General features: G+C 41.4%; 1 protein-coding gene across 2 annotated transcripts in view; it reads left to right on the forward strand.

Annotated features, from left to right (window-relative positions):
- ST6GALNAC3 (ST6 N-acetylgalactosaminide alpha-2,6-sialyltransferase 3) overlaps positions 1–15,358 on the forward strand; it is a 522,576-nt gene extending 507,218 nt beyond the window's left edge. Inside the window, exons 4-5 of one of the 2 annotated variants that reach the window (XM_080654760.1) lie at positions 11,981–12,088; positions 13,126–15,358. In XM_080654760.1, the coding sequence (XP_080510886.1) occupies positions 11,981–12,088; positions 13,126–13,312 (295 nt within the window). In that variant the 3' untranslated portion in view covers positions 13,313–15,358. The remainder of the gene's footprint in view (positions 1–11,980; positions 12,089–13,125) is intronic. The other variant, XM_080654761.1, reaches the window with a different exon arrangement.
- Positions 15,359–18,421: the final 3,063 nt, after the last annotated feature.

Here is an 18,421-nt window from a genome sequence, read left to right on the forward strand (position 1 = left end):
TGTAGCCTTGAGTGGAGTCCAGGGCTGGCTAGGGTGTGTGGGAAGGTTGGCTTCCTCCATTGCTGGGGAAACTCAAGCCTCCTGTTCACTCCATGGCCACAGCCATCTTGGTTGGGTTAATTTGCATACTTGCTCCTGATTGGCTGGAGGGCGTGGCTTTTGGTGTAGCAGAGGTACGGTCAATTTGCATATTACTCTTTTATTAGATAGGATGTCACCCCAATACTTAAAAAAAAAATCTATGGCCATTGAGACAAGGTCCTCTATAGTAACTTAAATGGTCTGAAATTAGAACTCATGCTGTCCATAATACCCTATGTCCTCAAAATTATGGGCCATTCTTTAAAAAAAAGTGGAGATCCAGGGAAGGCAACAGAGTTAGTTAGGGTAGAGATTGGATGTTAAGGTACATTGATACATACAATTATCATCCATTCTCTCAGAAGCTGCTCAAAGTAGAGAAGATGTTTTAGAAGTCATTTAGCTCAGTGTTTCCAGACCTGAAAGGTATTTCAAAGGGCTCCTTAAAGCAGCAATGGTATCTGTTTTTATTTCCATTAATCAAAAAAACAACAAACAAACAAAAACCTCAGTACATTAAATGTCTTTTGTAGAAACTGTTTCCTTTTTAAGTAAAGCAGGTTGAGAGCCTCCAGGTGTGTACTGAGAAAGCTGGCTTGGTGATAAGTGAAGATTAGATGGGTTTGCTCATAACTTGTAACTTAGTTTATAACACAGATGAGCACTACTGGGTGCTCCATTAGCATCACACATTCTTAAATTGCTTTTATTCTTACTCATATTTGTTTACATTTGTTCTCAATTCTGAATTAATGAGGAATTTAATGAGAAAGTAAAAACATAATTCTTCCAATTTTCCCCTAGATACTTTTCTCCAGGTCCATAAATTTCCACCATCTGAAAAAACTAGTTGTATAGAACATCAAGATATCTCTAATATTTCAAAACATAGCGTAAGGAATAAAATAAATCAGTGTTACTTATGCATCCTGTCTCTTACCAATAATCTATTATGGAAGTAACACTCATTATGCTTTGAGGTCTGTCCATGTTTGAGGACATATGAGAACTATTCTGTTTTCCCATTATTCTCAACCCTCAATTCAACTGCACAGCCCATTCCCTCTGCCTGCAAGACGCTCCTGCTTCTTTTTCTCATCATTTAGCCTTAATCCACAGCTCAGCTCTTACTTTCTAGTAAGGAAGGAATTACCTTCCCCAGTTCCCTCCAGCTGTGTCTGTTGCTCTTCCCTCAGTATCCCCATAGCACTTGCAGGGAATTACCTCCTTGATAGCCCCATTTTTTGAAAATAGTCATTGAGTCTGTCTTCTCCACTTGACCCTGACTTCACAGCAGGAACAACACATTATTTTCAGTGCCTGGCACAATGCCTCACACATACAGTGTACTCAATAAATGTATCTTGAATAAATGAGAGTAAGAAGAATTGAAGCTTACTAAGGTGAGAAACTGGAGAGGGCATGGGGGAAAGCACTTAAGGAAGAAAGAAGGTGTACACAAGTAAAGAATAAAAAGACAGAGGCTGACATGCACAAGATGTATTTAAGGGCAGCAAATGAACCAACATGACTAGATGAGAGTGTTCAGGAACAGAACTCCTAGAAAACATAGTAAGGAGTTTAGGTTTATGTGGAGAGGGCCTTGAAAGACAACCATTGTCTTAGGCTGCTCAGGCTGCCATAATAAAATACTATGAGCTGGGTGGCTTAACAACAGAAATTTATGTCTCACAGTTCTGGAGGCTGAACGGCTGAGATTAGAGTGCCAGTATGGTTGCTTTCTGGTGAACCCTCTTCCTGGCTTGTAGCCTTCTTGCTATGTCTGACATGGTGGGAAGAGGGAGAGCTCTGGCATCTGTTTCTCTTCATAGAAGGGCACTAACCCCATTATGAGGGCCTCACCCTTATGACATCAAATAAAGCTAATTACCTTATGATATCATATAAAGCTAATGTCCAAAAGCCCCATCTCTGAACACCATCACATTGTGGGTTAGGGCTTAAATATATGCATTTGGAGGAGATACAAGTCAGTCATTACTGAGTGGTTAAGGACTCAGCTCTGCCTTAATAAAGTGGCCCAAAAATATCTCCATCACCCACCCCTGCCATTCCTGAGATTCTATTGTTCATTTAAGAAAGTGAGTGAAATCCCACAAATTAACATTTCCAAATTGAAGGGGCTTTATAGCCTAAGGGCAAGAGTGAAATAACCTTTTAATTTCTGAGATGAATGAACAAAGTAATTTTTGTGAGTAGTATCTTTTATTTCTACAGCAGTCATAAATCATACCTTGGGGAGCTGTACCATTTTACTTTTAAATGTACATTTTGCAAAGGACACAGTCGGTTCTTATTATGTTCCTTATGTACAATTTCATTGAATTCATCACCGTCAGAGTCCTGTTGATTCTATGGCAGGAAAACTATTTGTTATATCACAGTCTAAGAGCCTACTGATCAGCATAAGCATTTCCCATTAGCTGCTCAGGATGGTACTACAGCTTTCCACTAAGATTTACTAATACTGCTGTCTCCATTTACCCAGGATCCATTTTTTTTTGTTATTTTCCAGGCCTGGATTCCTTTCATTTGGCACATTCTTTTAAGACCCACCCTTGAACAATCTGATGTTTATAGCCATTTGAAAAGTTTATGTCCATTTGCAAATGATTCAAGCCAACATCGAGAATTCTGCTGCCTGACTTGCAGAAAGTTGTTGCTGTTTAAAGATTTGCTGGGCATGTCCTATTGATAGATTGTTCAGATATACAGTGTTAATCTAATGGTCAAACTCCAGAGTATTTTCATACCTCCCAACAATCAAATGATATATGAAAATACATGGCTTGGGGACAGCTGAAATTGTTTCCACACTTTGAGCTTTGCTTCCATTAGACTGGTTCACAGTATTAGATTGAATCCCAAGACACTACTGATAATCATCAGCTGTTTTTCTTACCTACTCTCTTTGTTTAAATGTATTCTTTCATTATCCATGTGCTTTTGAAACAAATGGGGGAACAAATGTTTTTAATTGAATAATCTATAGTCTGTCATGTAGTCTTCTCCCTAGGAAGGTATATGGAAACTTACTTTGCCATTTTTATTTATCCTGCTAGTGGAGTATATTGATGAGTTCCAATAGTGTTAAAACGAGACATGAAATATTGATTAACTTTTTTAAAGAATTTTCTTTTTTCTCCTAAGTATAGCAGATTTCAGAAAGTACTGCCAATATTGTGCTGTCCAATAAACCTCTATTATTGGAAGGGTCTTGATCCCTTTTGGGCTTGGATAAGTGATTATTATGCCTTTGAAATGTTAGCTCGGGGTGCTCCAGGCCTTGTTTTCATCAGTTCATGGAAGAAATAAATAAGCAGCAGCAGAACTTAGACTGTAAAGTTTGAGCCATAGGCCCCCAAAGGAACCACTCCGTGAAGAGGAGGCAGCCACAGAAACTAAGGCTATGGGCTCCTCATTCTTGTTCCCACCTGACAACTTTTCTTTTTCCCCATTGCAGGGGAGGCCTTGCCCTTTGGTTTTAGGCCAAGTGAAAACTGTGGACAAGGAGAACCTGTATTTTTAGAGTCAGGGATGTCCTCAAGGCAAACTACCCCAAGTCAAGAATAGGCACTGAGGAATCAAGAAATCTACTGCCCTCTGAGGACACAAATGAGCTTGGAACAGGAGAGAACTTACTATACAGGACATCCCCCACAACAAAGAATTACTTCATCTAAAGTGTCAATAGTGCTGAGATTGAGAAACCGTGATGAAGAGAAAGTATTGTTATTTTGGCCATCAAAGGATGAACTTCTTAAGTTCAGAACCCAAGTCATTGTGCTAATTGTGTTCAATAATTAGAACAGAATCCTGTGAATAAATAGGTTCTATCTATGTAATCCAGTTTTATTTTGAAGAGTGACCATTTCACTTTCCTCAATTGCTCCCCTAAAATTATCCAAAAGGGATGCCAGGATGGTGTGGCTCAATGGCTGAGCATCAACCCATGAACCAGGAGGTCATGGTTGGATTCCCGGTCAGGGCACATGCCTAGGTTGGTGGTTTGATCCCCAGTAGGGTGTGTGTAGGAAGCAGTCAATCAACATTCTTCTCACATCAGTGTTTCTATCATTCTCCCTTTCTCTCTCAAGTCAACTGTTTAAAAAAGGAAAAAGTTCCCCCTTACCAGGAAATAGGTAAAAAATGCTTCACAATATGTTTCCATAAATGAAAAGATGAGAAAGCATGCTCAGAAACAGCAATGTAGACAAATAAGGGATGCCAGCAGGCCAAAATGTTGAGACTGGTGTAAACAAGGATAGTTTGACAGACAAGGAATCCCTGTGGACATGTGATGGCCTTTAGACAACAAAGAATGGGGGTAAACATCAAGGGGCAAGTAGCTTATATTTTATTGCTAATAAACTGGATGAAAGATTGTATTTTAAATGTTATGCCTTCAAGCATGTGCTACATCTAGGTGTTGACAGCATCATTTTTCCAAGAGATGAGCAAGTAAATTTAAGTAGTTTCCAAATGGTAAGTATCTTGATTACCAAGGAGCAGTGGGATGCAAAACTTGGCCGGTGGAAATAAATGATTGATAGCTTCCTCTCATACTCCTGCCTTAATTTTTTTAACTGCACGGCTCATTATTCTGCTGCATTAATTTAAGCTTTCCTATTGTACTGAATTAAGGACTTAAATTCTCTTATCACCCCTATGGGACTCTTGATTGTTTATTTGTAGATGACAATAATGGTTTTTATCGATCCCCCAATGTGGGAGGTATAAAAAGGGCTATGGCTGATGGCCAGCTGGTACATAGTTAGTGCTGCATACATGAGTGACAAATTACAAGACCATATTTGGCCTCAGAGGACACCCTTTTAGAATTTTTTAAGGTATCTGATAATTATCACCAGGGCTCTCCAAGCTGAAAAGCATAAACAATTTCTTGTACATCAGCTTGAGTCATTTTTTTGTTGTTTTTATTGAACCTCCTAAGGTCTGCTTGGGTATAATTTATACTCCCTCATTTCTAGTATGCCCACACAGCAGGAGAATTTGGGAACAGTGCAACTACAGGTATTCCCAGAGCCAGTGTCATCCAGGCCAGTGCAGTCCCTTAAGGACCCAGATCACTAGGGCACTTACTGGGAAGAATTCCTGAATTAATTTAGCAGTTGTCATTATTCCACCGCAAGCATCATTATATGGACATTGGCTCCAAATAATTTCAGAAAAAAACACACTTTGCTACGCCAAAACCGGTTTGGCTCAGTGGATAGAGCGTCGGCCTGCGGACTGAAAGGTCCCGGGGTCGATTCCGGTCAAGGGCATGTACCTTGGTTGCGGGCACATCCCCAGTGGGAGGTGTGCAGGAGGCAGCTGATCGATGTTTCTCTCTCATCGATGTTTCTAGCTCTCTATCCCTCTCCCTTCCTCTCTGTGAAATATCAATAAAATATATTTAAAAAAAAAAACAAAACACTTTGCTAGCCCTCACATGTGCTTTGGGTAGGAAACCTCCCACAATTTCTCATCCCAAAGTTATCAGAGGCACCAGGGAAAGACAATGCAACTGTCTAATTAAGTGCTGTTTGTAGGACAGGGCACTCGGGCGGTATGAGCCTCCCCAGGCTGAATCACATGCAACACAGCTCGCTGGAAGAGATTTGGGGTTAACTATTATAATCTGCCTACCCAGAAACAGAATAAATCAGATTAGACTTAAATATAGCACGTATCAGAAATATGGTAAACATTTTCTTATTATGTGGTGAAATGGAAAGATCTTTGACCAGGTGCTAAACTCTGAAATTCCTGACCTTCTTTCCTATGGTAGAAAGAAGATGACATGCAGAGGAACGACTTGGACAGTGTACCCTGTTTATCCTTTCAGGCTTCTGCTCAGGAAATTCACCGTTGAACCAGCAGAAATGACTATCTGGGGTGGACAGAATGAGCCAGGAAAGTGCATTTTGCAAAGCAGTGGACCATATGCCACACAAAAGAGCCCCTCTTCATCCTGGAGCTCTAATGTTATCTTGGTTCTTGACAGTTAGCAACTCCAAGAAACAACACACATAAAAATAAAATTATTTTTTTCATATTTAGATTTATTTTATCTCTCACTCAAAGTAAGCTCTCTCCTCAATACTTTGGTCCAGTTGTGTATTTGGTGTCGAGGTAAACACAGTGCCTCCCTCCAAAAGTTGTGACGATAGCCACCACCATTGCAAGGTAAAAACTTCTTATAAAAATATACACTCCAGATATTTAGTAGCATGCCCATCACACAAGTGGGCCTTAAATATGATCTTACTGATGGATGTTTTAGTTAATTATACATCCAGCATGCTTGGAGCATGATACTGTCAAATGCTTAAAGATGAAAACAGATTGTCTGTGGAGGGTGATAATCACAGGATCATTTTATTTCCAAACTGGAAGAAACCGTAGATATGACTTAGTTCAGCCACCTCATTTTTGAGACAAGGAAACCAAGATGATCCAAAGAGGCTAAATAGACTGTCCAAAGCCTCTCATTCTAGTAGTGCAGAGCTGGGAAATTTAACCAGGTAGCCTCACTCTCAATTCTGTGCTGCACTGGAAGCCGACCCCTGTGCTTCACTGGGAGTGACCCCTGTGCTGCACTGGGAAGTGACTCAGAAGGAACACATGGGCTTGTACTGTGTTGCACTGTATTTGATCAACTGTTTCAACATGTGTGCCTCCCAAGCTAGATCACACGCTCTTGAAGAAAATATGCATTGCCAGCTTCTAGTATAGTCAGTGACACATAATAGGATCCCAATAAATGTTTGTTGAAAAAAATTAAGAAATGGGTGAATAATGGTTTTTCTCATCACAAACAAACAAATGCTGTAATTTTTAGTGATCTCTATTAATGCTTGGTCAACCAGGTAAGGAAGAAGGATAGAGAGGATGGAAAGGTAGAAAGTCATATAAGGCAAGAAGAGGAAAAGGGGGCATACAAGTCAGTGGGAATAATAACCTGAAAAAGGCAGTACATAGACATAATTTCTAGATTCAATTTGAGAGCTTTTTGCAGGATTCTTGCCTCTTCTGATCTCTCCCCATTTTCAAATAAGGACGTTTTAAGCAGATGGTGCTTTAAGCAGTTCCCATCGTTGCTGCTCCTCCTAAGACTGCAGAGCGCAGAACTGACTGCAGGTCCCGCTGCACAAGCAAAGTTGCCCTATGTGTACTTCACCTCCCTGTGGTAAATCTTCCCACCCACTTGGCACCCATTCCTAACCCATGCTGCTGCTACTATTCCTGTGACAAAGGAAAGGGCACATAATTCATTGTGACCCTGTTTCTGGAATACTTCCCATGTAGAAGACACGCCAGGAAAGTACTTACACCATGGCATTTCAAATTCGATGACAAGTCAGTGGAGGGAATGGGTATATATATACACACATGTATATGGGCTGCGTTTATCTTTCCTTGCAAATCACCCAAAGTCAATGAAAATAGGGTTAAAAGATACAATTATCAACCCCCACTCTGAGTTTATGTTGCTCCTGAAATTATTGTATGCTGTAAGTAATTTGATACTAAGCAGTGCCTGTTTAAAAATATACATATCAAAGGATTCAGGGTCCTAATTACAGCACGCCTGTTCGGGCACCAGAAAATGCCGGAGCCTGCCGGCATCAGTCGAACAGTACCTGCAAGCGGGGGAGAGGATGAGAAAAGACAGACAGAAAACAGAATGGGGTCGGAGAAATGCATCAGCAATATTGGACTTCAGTGGGGAGCATCTCCTGGCTGCAGTGCTATACCCGGAGAGGGCTTCTCAGTAGAAGAGCTGGCTGTGCTTCCATAGGCAAAGAGGTCTAGGTGTAGGACATTTCGTCTTTTTTAGAAGTGGTGCTACACAGATGCCAAACAAGCTGGGGTGAGCCAGATGCCCCTATGGGGAGAGACTTAGGGAAATTGCCCGTCATCTGTTTTGGGTGGAAGGGGTCACTGTGGCTAAAGACACATATGGAGATCCCACCTGTCATCAAACATTCCCTTGAACTCTTTGGAACTTGGCAGACTGCTCCCCCCACTTAATCAACACTACTTCTCACCCTTCAGTTATTACTCTTACCATCTCTTCCTTAAACATACCAAGCACACATGTTTGTGATTTTGCCCTTAACATTTCCTTTTCCTGAAATACTTTTCTCTCATAGCATCTGTTGAGAAAGTGGCATCTGTCACCAAGAATAGAAATCCAAGCCCTCTGCCCACTGCCTGTTGGTATCCGAGTTGCGGAGGCAAACACAGCACAAACACTAGATGGACCAGCACTGCACTCACATAGGGAAGAAACAGAACAAGATCAGCATTAGCGGTGGGCATGGACCCCCAGGGCCAGTCGGTCTCTCCCAGTGGCTAACGCAAGGCCATTGGCCTGCATGCAACCCTTTTGTCCACAGAATGAAGGACCCATCCCCTCTTTTCCGGGAACAGACTTAGCAGTGAGGTCAGCCAGGTACCACATGATACACACTTAAAAAGAACAAAGATGTGCCCATCAAGCTAAGTGAAATAAATCAAAGAGAGACAGATATCATATATTTCACTCATGTGGAATATTCAAAACAAAATAAATGAACATGCCCACCTTATAGGTACAGAGAACAAACTGATGATTGCCAGACAAGAGAGGGTTTGGGGGGCTGGGTGAAAAAGGTGAAGGAATTAACAAGTATAAATTGGCAGTTACAAAATAGTCATGATGCTGTAAAGCACAGCATAGGTAATATAGTCCATGGTATTGTAATAGCTATGTGTGGATATTAGACTTATTGGGGCAGGGATAACCTTGAAAGTTAGACTTATTGGGGGGATAACCTTGTAAGTTATATAAATGGCTAATTGCTCTGCTGTACACCAAGCATGTCAAACTCATGGCCCACAATTAATATTTTTGTAGCCCAGCCAATATAACGGTATGTAAGAAATGTTTTCATAAAAAATTTGTAACTTAACTTTTACAATATCCTGTTATACATAATTTATATATATAAAACCCTAATATACAAATAGACTCAATGGTGGAACAACCGAACAACTGGTTGCTATGACGTGCACTGGCCACCAGGGGGCGTGCATGGAACATGGCGGGTGTTGGCAGCAGGTGGCAGACGCGGAACATGGCAGATGTTGGCCACAGCAGGATGGTGGAGCAGGCGAGCGGGGGCGCCAAACCAAGGTGAGGCGCCAGTCACTGTCATCAGGGCAAGCCTCTGGTGGTTACTGAAAATACTTTGCTCCCACATGCTGTGGTCCTGCCCAGCACTTGTACCTGCTGCCGGCACTGGCCCCGCTCGCACCCACCCCCAATCGCTCGGCACCGTCAGTGGGTGCTAGTAGCAGTTGCCGGCCCTAATTGCCCCTCAGGGCTTCTCCACCTTCCCCTGCTCCTGAGGGACGATCGGGGCCAACAGCCACCGCTCACACCCACTGCTGGTACCTGAGCTGCCGGTCACACCCAGTGCCAGCGCCAGCCCCACTTGCACCCATAGCTGGTGCCTGGTGCCAGATCCAATTGCTCGGCACCATCAGCGGGTATGAGTGGCAGCTGCCAAACTCAATTGCCCCTGAGGGCTTCTCCACCTCCCTCTGCTCCTGAGGGGCGATTGGGGCAGCAGCCGCCACTCACACCCTCTGACCGTGCCGGCCCCACTCACACTTGTTGCTGGCTCTGGCCCCAATCGCTCCACGCTGTCAGTGGGTGTGAACGGGGCCAGTGTCATCAGTGTGTGGGAGCGATGGCGGCGGGAGCAGGGCTACTGGCAGAGAGGGGACTGGAGGCTGTGGTGGGACAGGAGGTGGAGACATGGAGGATGGGCCCAAACCCACCCCTGTGCCCACCGCAGCCTCACGGCCCACAGTTCCTTTCAAGGTGCATGAATTAGTGCACTGGGCCCCTAGTCCTATATAATAAAACCCTCATATGCTACGTGGCTGGTTGTCTGGTCATTCAACCAATCAAAGTGTAATATGCTAATGACATGCTAAGGCTGTTAAACTGCTGGCTATGACCACTGGGGGTAGACAGTCGACCGATTGACCAGTTGCTATGATGTGCACTGACCAGCAGGAGCAGACGCTCCAACTGATAGGTTAGCTTGCTGCTGGGGTCTGGCCAATCGGGACTGAGTGAAACAGGTCGGACATGCCCTAGAGCCCTCCTGCAGTCCCTCCCTGGCTGGCTAACCTCCCATATCCCTCCCCAGCCCCAATCATGCACTGGTGGGGTCCTTTGGCCTGGCCTGCACCCTCTCACAATCCAGGACCCCTCAGGGGATGTCAGAGAGCCAGTTTCAGACAGATCCCGCAGGTCAGGCTGAGAGTCTGCACTTGTGCACAAATTTGTGCACCGTCCTCTAGTTATTAATAACGAAGTACAATGTTCACTAATGACTGGTTACTATAATTGTGTTGCATTCATTTCCCTTACATGCCTTATGTGCAGGCGCTCCATTTCTCTCCACTAATACTAGCAGTGGATATTTTAGCAGCCAATTGCCATGTCATTAGTTTTGTACTGTCCTGTTTGGTGTGCACAACAGGAAATATTTTGCTTTCGGAGAACAAGAAAAATAGGTTTATTTGAGTTTTGCTTATTAATTTGTGCAGTTATTCAGTGTCTGGTAAGTTAATGTTCAAGACAAAAATATTAATTTTTATTAAAATGTTCTTTTATTTTATGTTAACAATTACTCATTTATTTCAGCCCTTTGTATTCAGCATGTCTCTATCAAAATAAGCCTATGTTTTATGAAAATTGAAGCTTTTGTTTTTTTGCGACCCACATAAACTTAAACCTTGTTTATTTGGCCCATGTTAGCCTTTGGGTTTGACATGCTTGCTGTACACCTAAAACGAATATAATATTGAGTCAACTATAATTGAAAAAAAACAAATTTAACTCTGAAACAGAGTAAGATAGTCCCACACAAGTTGGCAAATCCGGCACAGGCTGTGAGAATTTCTTATCTTTAGGTGAGGAAGTTTTCCAGGTCCACAGCCCATTCTTATGTGACCAAGAGGTGGTCCAAAGCAACACGCATGAGCTTGTCTTTCCCAATATAGTCCACATGGCTTCTTCCTATTTCCCTAACCAACCCCCTCCCTCCTTCAAATCTTTGTTCTCAATATCAAAAGAGCCTTCCATGGCCAATCTTTATAGATTATCCCATAGCCATCTCCAAATCCAATCCTCTGGTCTCCATGAAGACAAAAGCTTTGGTTGTTTTGATAACTGCTGTATCCTCAGCATCTACAACAGTGATGGGCACATAGTAGGTATTCAATAAAAATGTGTTGAAGAGGTGATTAAGAAAAAGTCTGGTCTCATGATGCCTGCCAAGCAGTGAAGGAAAACTTTTCAGATACTTTCATAGATGAAGTCATTCGCTCACACGGCATCCAACTTACACTTAGGAACCCAACAAGCCTGAGAGAAGGCGATATGTCCAGGACAGCAGATAGCACTATTATCACTCAGTTCTCATCAGGGCTCCAAGCAACTTGCAGAAAACCTGTCTTCTGATATACAGCACTCATTTGTGTCATACGGAAAATCAAGCAAATTATTTTTCACCCAAAGGGAGCAGGATTATTTGACTTCAAATATTTGCCATATGGCTTCTCTACCATGCAACATAGCTTCTAGGCTCAAGGTAGTCAGAGTGGGAGAACGCCCATAAATTATTCAGAGATAATTCAAAGTAAGTGTGAATCTTTGACAGATTGTCAAGTTTCTTGATGCCTTTTCCTGATAACAAAGTGCTGTGTTTTTGACAGAAAGTGGCTTGTTCCTCATCACACTTATTGTTGCTCTGTGTATGTTTTCTGTGTTGTTTTGTTTCGTTTGTTGTTTTTGTCCCCCCCACAGAGTCCAGTCTGGCTCTTATCTCAGCACTGGGTGGTTTACCTTCATTCTGGCTATGGATGCCTGTTACGGCATTCACGTCTACGGGATGATAAATGACACCTACTGCAAGTAAGATCACAGGAAATTATTTTTATGCATCTCCAATTCTGATATCTTGTCAAAATATCACAATTCATTTTAATACCATAAATCTGGCAAACAGATAAAGCAACAATTATTTCCCGGTGTTCTTTGCTGACATGACATTTCATTGTCAGTGCATCGAGCTATGACTTTTAGGAGTGATAAAAAGAAAAATATTTACCATCGCCTAATGTCAAATGTTGGAAGAAACATTTTTCCCTTAATCAGTGGCATATCAGGAACTTGTGACTTAGAAGTACAGAACAACGTTAGTGGTTATTTAATTTGCAAAGCAAGTTTGTCATTTCTGGTGGGCTAATGATGTGATAGATGGCTATCAGTGGCTATATTTGATCATGAAGGACAAAATATCCTGGAGCCTCCGAGAAGCTAACAGCTTAGCAAGAATGTCTGGAAATAAGTGAGTTATCTGCCAGATCCTTATTTAAAATGGGTGTCTTTATCCATATATATCCCCGCTGGTGGGATAGTTCCTAATTAGATAATAAAACAAACCTCCCATGCTTCATCAAGGTAATGAAATATATTTCCCTACCAATAATTGGCACAAAATAATTCAGAGAGTGTTTTAATCATATTTTCAAAATGGTAATTAAGCCACAATCTTTGTGATCAAATATTTCTATCCTAACTAAAAGCATATTGGAGCACAGATGAACCAAATATCTTACTCTGAAAAATCACAAAGCTCCTTCAAGCTCTGTAAGAGCATTGGGCTATGCAAAGCTCACTTCCATTATGCACCATTTCCTCCTTCAAAGGATAGCTATATGTTTGAATGTAATTGGTGTGATATATAAATTTTATTTGATTTATTAAAGCACTAAGGGCCTAGTACATCTTCCTAAAAGCTTTTACACATAATAGTTTTAACTGAGTTCATGGACTAGAATCATGCATAGGTTTGCAAGTAAATGTAGTTCCTGGGCATATAATGTATTCTTGTAAATGAATGCTTCATTCTTCATCTCAATCTTTCTCCCTTTTTTTTTCTTTTGTAGGACAGAAGGGTATAGAAAAGTCCCCTACCATTACTATGAACAAGGAAGAGATGAGTGTGATGAATATTTTCTTCATGAACATGCCCCATATGGAGGCCATAGGTTTATCACTGAAAAGAAAGTGTTTGCTAAATGGGCCAAGAAACACAGGATAATATTTACACATCCAAACTGGACAGTGTCTTGATATTGGTTTTTCTGATCTTGCCACACCACTTGACATGATGATGTACTGCAACTGTGATGCTGAAGATGCTGTGATGATGCTATTGATGACAACAACAATGATGATCAAGACTCTGTACATTCTCAGATATGAATGATGACTTTGCCAGTAATTTGAACTTGGGATTCCGTGCAGGGTGGTTGTGCTCATTACATTATTTCTTAAGGTTCAACATTACCTATTGCACTTTATAATTTAACTGGAATTGCAATGAAGGCCAGTAACATGATAGCAGTGACCTAAGAAATGAGAAGATTTTCCTTCAAATAGTTTCCCAGAATTCTTGAACAGTGAGTAGCTTCCAAAAGCTGTGGGATTTGTCCTCATGAGGCAAGGTTATTGACTCTGTGTTCTCTTGAACCTGAGCAGCTGCACCATCGTGAAGAATGTTTGATTGTCAAACACTGACCCAAGAAATGCTCTCTGGGTATACAATTACTAGTTAGGCTGAGGGCAAGGAACAAATCTCTTCCTGATTAACCATTGTCCTACAGCACTTCCCACCCATAGGACTACTTGACTGTCTCAAACACTTAATTCAAAATGGGCCAAGTAGCACATCTGGATGAATTTCCATTCTTACCACTTCATTCTTACTACCCCAATCAATATAACTAAACATGTTACTAGAATGATCTATATTAATGTTTAGTTATTTTTGGTTAAGTCCAAGATATTTCAGATGGCTATGTAACATGTAAGATTTCAGCACTGTAATAACATATACTGTGAAAACATTTCTTTAAAAAAACCAAAAGGGTTTACTAACTTTGCTTCAACATTCAAAAACACAAAAATATATGCTTTTAAAATTCATGAAGCAGGGAAAGCAAAGCATATTTTTACATCAATTTGTACCCTACCATACTTCATAATATATATTTATATACTCAAATTTATATTTTATAGATCCAAGGTGTGTCTCTCCATAGGTTACATTATCATTGCCAAGTGCCAACTGTTAGTCATGGAGAGGAAATGATTCCTTGTGTTAAATCTGGCCAGAACTTTTGCCTTCTTGGGGTTTATTTTCCCCAGAGTGGAACAGTTGTTATACCATAATGACAACAGTAATAATGACCTTAATGTCCAAAGTGCTCTGTCACTTAGAGTCCTTTCACATATGCTGCCCCATGTGATGCCCATGACCACCCACTGGGCCATCGCCTACGCATTCTGACATCTCTTTAGCAGATGATCTGTAATCTGTTGATTGTTCTGCTATATTGCTCCCCATGCTAATATTTGTATAGGATAGCATTTATATAGACTAGTCAACAGTTGATTTCAGTGCCAAATACAATATATTATATCAGAATTATTCAAAAAATATCGTAAGAATGGTCTCGACCATAGACTGAAAACATAGGTACTTTTGATTTTTTTTTTTTTTTTAATGACTCACTTTAGGTGGGGAAAAGGTAAGGAAGCAGGGACAATAGGAGGGAATAAAAGCAGAGAAATACAGTTTCTTGTCCCAGGCTTGAGATGACTGTTCATAATATACTTACTGCTCATTAAGTATTAGAAGGTTGATTTGCTGAGAGGCTGAAAACATCCTTGCAAATGATTCAAAAGATAAAAGCCAGGCTTAATTACAGAATGTTTTGGAAGCCCCAAGTAATGATGCATTTCACCTCAGGAGCACTTTGCAGGTCTTTACCAGGGCTAAGTCCCATGATTAGTTTTCAATATTATGGGTCATCTTGGGCCAAAGCCTCTTTCCTGCTCTCTTTTGTCAACTTGATACTCCAGTACTTGTATCCATAACAATGACCAAGTGCCACTTCCATTGTTGAAACTGTTATTGTTGTTATTCTTTTGTTGTTTCTGTATGTGATTTTTAGTTCCATGTATGTTAGTTGTTTTGAGCTAATGATGGATAGAAATGCTCACTCCAAGAAAAATAAACAGAACCAAATGTTTAAATTGTAATATGGCAGTTTTTCCCCCATTGTGATATAGAAGTTCCATCCTATATAATAAAAGCCGAATATGCTAAGTGTCTGACTGTTTGACCATTTGCTATGATGTACACTGACCACCAGGAAGCAGACACTCCGACCATTAGGTTAGCTTGCTGCTGAGGTCTGGCCGATTGGGACTGGGCAAGACAGGCCAGACACACCCTGGAGCCGTCCCGCATTCCCTCCCTGGCCCTGATCGTGCACTGGTGGGGTCCCTCGGCCTGACCTGCATCCTCTCGCAACCTGGGACCTCTCAGGGGATGTCAGAAAGCCAGTTTCAGCCCAATCCCCACAGACCAGGCCGAGGGACCCCACCAGTGCACGAATCAGTGCACTGGGCCTCTAGTTTTTAAATAAAAAAGAAACCTTGATTATCATAATGCTTCAGGGAATTGTTATAGGCCTTTAGACAGACATGAGCAGAGCAAGGACGATGGGCCAGGTACAGAAGCTCAGCACGGTGGAAAGTCCAGGGTGCCCCCCAGGGTAAGCTGTCCTCCTCTAGCATATCGCTGATCATGTGCTTTAGACCCCCTGATCTTTCCCTCCCCAAAGACAACAGCTAGGCCTCAGTTGTATTTCAGCTCTAGGCCCAGAAAAGCAGCAAAACCAGACAAGTGATGCTGTGGCTGCCTCAGGACCAGCTGCATTGACTAATGACCTCCTGCCCTAGTGCTGACCAATCAGCAGAGATCAGGACTCTGAAAGAGCACACCTGGAAAACTGATGAATATTCTATTGAGACCCTCCCCTAAGGCCTCCCCTAAGATTCCCACCTGCCAGAGAGAGATAAATACCCTCAACACAAAGGACCTAGCTGGAGCTCTCACCACTGGGAGTACACCCTCTCCATTCCCTTCCTCCCTTCTTCCCTCTAAGGTTCCCCACAAGACTTGCAACCAGGGAAGCAATGGGCAGCAGCAGTTCCCCCTGAGCTAACCCCCTGATCCTGTCTCCAAGGCCCCCGTTTCTCTGACATCCCAGTGAGCCAAAGTAGCCCAGCCTAGGCTCCTAGGCTCTCCTGCTGCTTCTTCTATGCCCTTCCTTGTTTCACTGTCCTAAGTGGGTGTTGGCTGCAGCCAATAAATTCTTGCTTGCTTTGCTGCACTTTGTCTCTAAATCTTTCATTCAGGAAAACATGGACTGAGGTCTCATCGTCTCACCAATAACAGAATGACATAATTTATTTGGCTTTCTGGTAAATGGAGGGCCAACTCTATTTGTTTTAGACTTTACTAATGGGAAACTTCTGAAAACTTCCTTGCTCTTCTGCCTCACTATAGATTTTTCCTGATAGAGACTTCTGCAGTGCCCCATATCCTGCATTCTATGGCAGCAGTCAGCATTTGTTTGTTTGTTTGATTGCTTGTTCAATGTGTTTTTCTTAGGAGGGTGCACAAAGCCTTTCCTTCCCTCTCCTCGCCTTTTTTCCCCGCCCCTTCTGCCCACCCCTTCCCTTCTTTGCCTTTTTTTCTTTTTTTTTGGGGGGGGGGGGAGGGGGCAGGAATTAGTCAATGCCCTTATAATTTCATTTTTTTTAATCTTTATTGTCGAAAGTTTTACAGATGTCCCCATTTTTCCCTATTGACCCCCTCCACCCCACACCTGCCCCACCTCAGGCCTTCAACAAACTATTGTTTGTGTTCATGGTCAATGCATAAATGCATATAAAGTCTTTGGTTAATTTCTTCCCGCCCCCTCCTTCTCTCTGTGATTGGTCAGTCTGTTCCATGTTTCCAAGCCTCTGGTTCTATTTTATTCATCAGTTTATTGTGTTCATTAGATTCCACATATGAGTGAGATCATGTGATATTTATCTTTCTCTGACTGGCTTATTTCATGTAGCAAAATCATCTCCAGGTCCCTCCATGCTGTCACAAAGGGTAGTAGATCCTGCCTTTTTCTCTTAAACCCAAATTCTACACTTTTTATGGTTGTTGTCTCTTGTCTCTTGTTTTTCTAAAAGTTTAGAAACAAAAAAAGACTTTATTCTCAATTTGGAGACCTAATTAAATAATTTCCAATATGATCAGCATTTTGATAGAATGAGATGACTTAGTTTTCTCTGTGTTCTTTTTTTTTTTTAATTCTTATTTTTTAAAATCTTTACCCAAGGACATGCACACCCATTTTAGAGAGAGGGAAAAGGGGTGGAGAGAGAGAAATACCAATATGAACATTGACTGGTTATCCAACTGGGAACTGAACCTGCAACTCAGGCATGTGCCCTGACCAGGAACCAAACCCACAGCCCCTTGGTATAAAAGACAAAGCTCCAACCAACTGAGCCACATCTGCCAGCATTTTGCATTCTTAATGTTCTCTGCTTCCATTTCCTGTTCTTCTTTACCCCCAGCTTCCTAATTCTAGTGGAAATGCAAGATTTAATTTTTTCCATATTGAGGAGAAATCTAAGATTTACTTATAGCGAAGAGAATGGTTAAGGAGCAATTCAAGAGAGTACTTGGCCATGAAAATTTCTGGTCAATTACACAGATGCTGGTCAACTGAAAGAGATTTCACCCAGCATCAAAACATTGGAAAATGTAACTCAACTCACTCATAACTGATGTATGTGTATTCCAGAAGCTAATGAACATCTGTAAACAATAAAAACATTTCAATACCATCCAAGGCTTTAGGCAAATGTCTATGAAACCTGGCCACAACTAAAACATGCAAGCTAAAAATAATAAGTATTATTTTTAATTCTGCAAAATCCTAGAAAAAAGCAAGGAATTTTAAAAAGTAGTATTAGAATAAATGTTTGAATCTTTTCTAAGTTAGCCTAGTAATAAAGTAGTAATGATTTATATTATTATGATGATAATATGAATAAGGAACTTTTTAGAATATATGGTTTTACACTGTTATGAAATCTATTAAAGGAAAATCAACATGGGGGAATGTTTGTATGTATGTACATAGAGTCCATTTGTGTGTGTGTGTGTGTGTGTGTGTGTGTGTGTGTATGTGTGCGCACGCAAAGGCATATATGTAATCCTATATTTTTCACTGATGTATATGAAACACAGAAAACCTATTTTAGTCTTCATCTAAAATTTGATGGGTTACATTTTGAATCCTGATGCAACAAAAACAG

The sequence above is a fragment of the Plecotus auritus genome, assembly GCF_963455305.1.
Source record: "Plecotus auritus genome assembly, chromosome: 2".
NCBI classification, from domain to species: Eukaryota; Metazoa; Chordata; class Mammalia; order Chiroptera; family Vespertilionidae; genus Plecotus; species Plecotus auritus.